Genomic DNA, 5,873 nt, shown 5'->3' on the forward strand with positions numbered 1-5,873 from the left:
GTATTTTTCGTGTATGTCAACAGCACAACTTAAATTTATCCGCCATGTTTACTGACCTTGACAGATCTTATTTTGGGACAGCCAATGAGATTAAGGATCTATAGGGAGCGGATTTCTTTGGAATCACCTTATTTTAGTCCTAGATCTCACTGTTTACGAAAAAAAAAACACATATAGAATGATTTTATTTATCGATGTTTAGTGTTACTATTCATCATAATTATTGATAAACATCGCCATTTGCTTTATTGAGTTATTTTAAATTTTAAGCGCAAGTCTCAGTACGTCACGCGTGAACTGTAATGGCTGCTGAAAAAGGCACACAAATCTATTTTACATGGTTTTTGCGTTAAACAGGCTATGGTGTCGACAGTGAATAAAAACTTCTTATTAGAAGTAAGTTGAATGTAAAAACAATTAATTCTGTCTGCAGTCACCCGTATTTATAAAATATTTTTGCACCATTACGGAGATGCTGTGGAATTGTAGCCCTCTCCAGAAAACATTAGATGAAAAAAAATCGGACAGAGCTACATCATTGCAGCTAGTTTAGTGGAAGTGCTTATAGATTTTTTTTTGCTTCTTTTAACCTCTGTTTTATTATTTTGTACGTACTTTGGTTAGCTTTAAAGAAAAAAAAAAGAAAACATAAAATGCATATAAAGCAAAGTATTTTTATTAAATTGATTCATTACATTGCACATTGCAGCTACACTGTACAAATGTCCCCACACAAGGACTTCTGCAACACTCAGAATGTTGTTCCATCCCTCAACAATCCGTATCTCTACATATCGACCGGCTGTGTTAAACGGGCAAAATACGGTGATCCGTTCCCCGGCTCTGGTACAAGAACCGGAAAAATGGCCGCATAGGTGCATTTCATGTAAGTCGTTGCCAACTTTTATATCGAGATCATGAAGTCGTTCAACTGAAAATGTGAACATAAAGTATCGTAAAATAACAAACATGCAGTGACGCAGACTGCATGCCATATGCATATATGAAATTTAGATATAACATTAAATTTTGAAATAAATACATTTATAACACACATTTTGTTCGTATATGGCAAAAGTAATACTACATGTAAGTTGCATTAGGGATGTTCTCCTATTTCGACGAATGTTATCAAATTTTATTTTCATCTGTAATTCACAATTTTACTAACACTGTAACCTACAAAGAAATTCTTAAATTTATGTAGCAAGGACGAAGAAAAGAACTAATAGTAAAATGAAGTGATATTACACCATTAGCTCCCATCATTTTCAAAAAGTGGTAGCAAATCAAACTGGAAATTAAAAGTAAAACTAAAATTTAGGTTTACATACCACAGCAGTCTTTTCTTCCAAACACTTCTACTTCATGAACCGTATAGTTCCTTCCAAGGTCGATTCTAATCCATGGATTTTTTTCAAGATCTGTGTGGGTGAAATCATTAAAAACGCCGTTTACAGCTTTAGACGCTACGAATTGCCCTCCTACTAGTTCTGTGCTTTGACTTGCGTATTTTCCATATGCCACATTTTCAAAAACGTTGTGGCCAAGTGTATTTTTTATTTCAAAATCGAAAGAAAGAACTAACACAAATAATAAAGAGGAAAACATGATTATTAAATCGTTAAATGTATGAATGATCACTCTTTCTTTGAAGGGTTCTTACATATATTTTCACTTCGAATCCGTAAACGTACTTTGTCTTTTTTTAAACAGGGTAAATCGTAACAGATGTGGGAGTTTTTTTTTATCACAGGAAGTAAAATTAATAATTATAAGAGGACATAAGTTGCAAGATACTTGTACTTATAGATAACAACTATACGTTTAGCATTCGGAATGGAAACTTTGTTTAAATGTCATAAACATTACATGTACTTCAAATGTTTACAAATTGATTTTACAATGTAAAATGTTTATAGTTTTTAAATTCAAGTAAGAGATACGTATATGTTCGTTCAGGTATATGCACAATGACCTTGTTTAATATTTTGCCTGCAAAAATATCAAAGTTTTTCTTTGTAAAATGTGAAGCTAATGAGCAGTGATCGATTAAAAAACAACAGGCCCATAGGCCTTAAAGGTCACCTGAGTATCAACTTTTAAATGATTGAATTTGGTTTATGTTTTAAGCTATATGCTATGGTATTCTCAATTTTGAAAGACGCACCATTGCTAATCACAACTATACACTTAGCAATAATTATTTGCTTAGTTTAGTTACTTAATACCCATAGGCAGGGAAGGGGAACAAAAAATGCATTTCAACGAATCAGTAATATTCAGCAATAATCAGAAGTGCCCTTACCACACATGAACCCCTAACCCTAGGTCCACGCATTGCACAATTTATGAAAAGGCACACTTGCTTGTCAAAAATGTTTGATTTATACCAAGAGCAGATTTCAAACAATTCATTTACAATATAAGTAGGCCCCCTTTTTTCTATGGTATCCCTGACCCAGGGGCCTTGAAATTCACAATTCTGGAGGAAAAGCCCATGCACATCATAACTTTAAAGGTAGTTTATCTGCTTGTTACCCAGGAGAAGAGATGATTATCAAAGTTGTAATGTATTTTCACTATATAATCATTATATCATTATAGAGCCCCGCCCTAACACCAGAACCCCTGACCCCGGCGCCATGAAATTCACAATTTTGGAAGAGGCATTCTTGCTTATAGTAACTTATATATATATGTACTTAGATTATTTAATACCTAGGAGCAGAGAAGAAGATTTTCAAAGAATTAATACATTTTCAATATATAATCAATAGAGTCCCGCCCTAACACCAGAACCCCTGACCCACCCTGGGGCCATAAAATTCACAATTTTGAAAGAAGCATTCGTTCTCATCATAAATATGTATTAGTTGGTTTATTTAATACCCAGAAGCAGAGAAAAAGATTTTCAAAGAATTAATGCATTTGCACTATATAATCAATAGTGCCCCACCCTAACACCAGAAACCCTGACCCTTGGGACATAAAATATAAAATTTTGGTTAAGGCACTCTTGCACATCCTAACTATGTACTTAGTTTAATACCAAGGAACAGAGAAGAAGATTTTCAAAGAATTCATGCATTTTTATTATATAAACATTAAAGCCCCGCCCTAACACAATCCCTGACCCAGGGGACATGAAATTCACAAATCTCAAAGAGGCATCCTTCCTCCTTATAACTATGTACATAGTTCATTGGTTTAATACCCAAGCGCACAAAAGTAGACTTTCAAAGAAAAAATTCATAGCCCTATATAATCTTTATAGTCCCGCCCTAGCACTAACACCCCTGACCCTGGGGCCATGAAATTCAAATTCACAATTTTGGAAGAGGCAGTCGTATTCAACATAACTACATGTATACGCTTGGTTAGTTTAATTAATGCCCGTTAGTAGAGAAGAAAAAATTCAAAGAATTTATGCATTTTCACTAAATAATCTATAAAGCCCCGCCCTTGCACTAACACCCCTGACCCTGGGGCCATGAAATTCACAATTTTAGAAGAGGCAACCATATATAACTTAACTCTACACATGCTTATGTTATTTAATACCAGGAGCAGAAAAGAAAAACTTCAAAGAAATAATGCATTTTCACTATATTATCTATTTAGCCCCGCCCTAGCATTAGAACCCCCGACCCTGGGGCCATGAATTTCACAATTTTGGTAGAGGACTCAATGCCCATTACAATCATACCAACTGTTTGACTGATTGACGTCCAGGAGTAAAGAAGAAGATTTCTGAAGATTGCATTTATTTGAGAGGTTTTGACCCCAGGGGGGCAGGGACCACCAAATTCACAATTGTTGTCCCCTTTACCTCTAGATACTATGTGCCAAAATTGGTTAAATTTGACTCAGCAGTTTCAGAGAAGAAGCTAAAAATGTTTGAATGTTGACGCACGACGCTTGAAGAACGGCGACGGACGAAAACGAATAGCAATAGTTCACCTGAGTTTACTCAGGTGACCTAAAAATCAATGAACAATACATCTTTTGTAAAGAATGTAAACACACAAACCACGGAGCCTGGAAATACCAAAGGTGAGATCTGATGCCTTGAAGGAGTTAGCATTCGCAGCATTCCCAGCTGTCAATCAGTCAAACTCAGAGTTTTATGTATTGTTCTACCTACACTGTAGTTGGCTTGAAAACGGCTGGACTACGTAAATGGTGTCATTGAGGAACTCAAGCATCAATACTTCTTATATCAACTTCAGAGTAACTCTTTTGTACAATCAAAGTGGTTTTTGTCAAATTAATTTTGCTGACCAATCATAATTTTGTTAAAGTTTGTTTTAATTCCATTTTTAGTAGAGATGTAGTTTTCTATAAATAAATATCAAGAAGTCTAGATTTGAGTAAAAGACTTAATCAACCGTTGAAATCCTACGATGGAGTTTATTAAACTAGTAGACTGTATTGTGAAAAATTATTGCATAGATAGCAATGTTATTTTGATGTTATAGAATTTTGAATAGAAAAAGTAATTGGTGATTTCTAGGTTCTAAACGTCTTTTGAGATTCTAAGGAGTAATAATTGATGAAAACCTCTTTTAGAATATAATGTATTACAGTATCTCTGTGGTGTCCCCTTTATATATTACAGCAGTTAATTTTTATAAAGAGTAAAGATGAGGACTTAATTAGGTGGGAAAAATTTAACTAGAACCAGCAAAATTTCTTCTTTTTTTTTTTCGTAGGATTTTTTGTTTAAGTTTTGGAATCTATCACAAGCAGAGTAGATTGAACTTACCTTGGTTTATTGATATTAAAATACTATGAAAAATAATATAGCCTGGGGTTCATAAGATATTTAATGCTATTATTTGAGGCAAACGTGAATTTACACTAGGTAAAGAATAATAGAACTTAAGAATCCGCTTTAGTGAAGAATGCTTTGTAGTTATAAAAAAAGAAAGTACGAGGGGCTATCAAAAAGTTCGTGGACTAGCGCCATAAAATTTAAACCGCTTCAGGTACAATGTACATCGATGAATTTTACAATATTTAGTAATCATCATCTTTTCTATCTATGGAACAAAGCACAAATTATTAAATTAATTTTAGATAAATTAGTAAAGTTTTTGTAAGCAATGGTATGTCCAGGCGGCGCAACGTCGAAAACGACGTTTTTTTTTCGACCCAAGTGGAACTAAATACATTATTGTGATATGAACATTTGAAATCTAAAAATCCCGGTAATTCAGGTATGTGTTGTGACACTATTGTTCCATAAAATATGGAATTTTTACCTCATTCTGGAAGTTCTATGAAATTTTATTGTAAATTTTACATGGAGTCTCCAAACAAATATTGCCTTGAAAATGACGTCAAAAGGGGGAGGGGTTTCCTTTTCCAACATTCTATAAAGATTTGCCCCTAGAAAAACTGGTATACACCTAGGAAATGTTTAAAATGACTACAAAGAAATATTTTGCATCCAGATTATTTGTTTTTTAATGCCAAAATAGATTCAGTGAGAAAATGGGTGCAAAGTTAATGTCAATTTGTAGTCAAGGTTTGAAAAATCTGTCACGTCAAATAATGAGTGGATCATGTATTTTAGCTTTATTGAACTCCAAAAAAAAAACAAAATGTGCTGGCACAATCAAGAGAGATTCTCTCCCAATGTATAAATCCATTTGCAATAAAATATGCATTGAAAGCTGTTGTTCATGATAATGTTAAGTCATAAAAACAAGACGGGTTGAAGTCCTTACTCAGCTCTAGGGAATCTCATCAAAATAAGTGTACGAGGTAGAAGAAGCGGACATTGAAAAATAATGACGTTGTCGGACGTCATGAAACTAAGCGGCGACAGAGCCGGTGGTCATATACATGTAATGTCGTTTTTATTC

At 34.0% G+C, this 5,873-nt stretch overlaps 1 protein-coding gene across 1 annotated transcript; it reads right to left on the reverse strand.

The window, feature by feature from the left end:
- Positions 1–620: 620 nt before the first annotated feature.
- LOC134260918 (fucolectin-like) lies at positions 621–1,691 on the reverse strand. Its single transcript, XM_062743446.1, has 3 exons — positions 1,335–1,691; positions 721–931; positions 621–624 (listed from the first exon to the last, which is right to left on the reverse strand). Exons 1-3 carry the CDS (start codon positions 1,609–1,611, stop codon positions 621–623), a joined length of 492 nt encoding a protein of 163 aa, XP_062599430.1. The 5' UTR covers positions 1,612–1,691.
- Positions 1,692–5,873: the final 4,182 nt, after the last annotated feature.

Source organism: Saccostrea cucullata, unplaced genomic scaffold (genome assembly GCF_032062105.1).
Source record: "Saccostrea cucullata isolate Sc308-1 unplaced genomic scaffold, CSIRO_AGI_Scuc_v1 ctg1345, whole genome shotgun sequence".
NCBI lineage: Eukaryota > Metazoa > Mollusca > Bivalvia > Ostreida > Ostreidae > Saccostrea > Saccostrea cuccullata.

What these genes read in the sequence shown, in the direction of transcription:
- LOC134260918 (XM_062743446.1), bottom strand. Translation starts at nt 1,611, where the DNA reads ATGTTTTCCTCTTTATTATTTGTGTTAGTTCTTTCTTTCGATTTTGAA. An exon ending in TGGAAGAAAAGACTGCTGTG is followed by an intron (nt 932 to 1,334) that starts GTATGTAAACCT and finishes TCACATTTTCAG; the next exon opens with TTGAACGACTTCATGATCTC.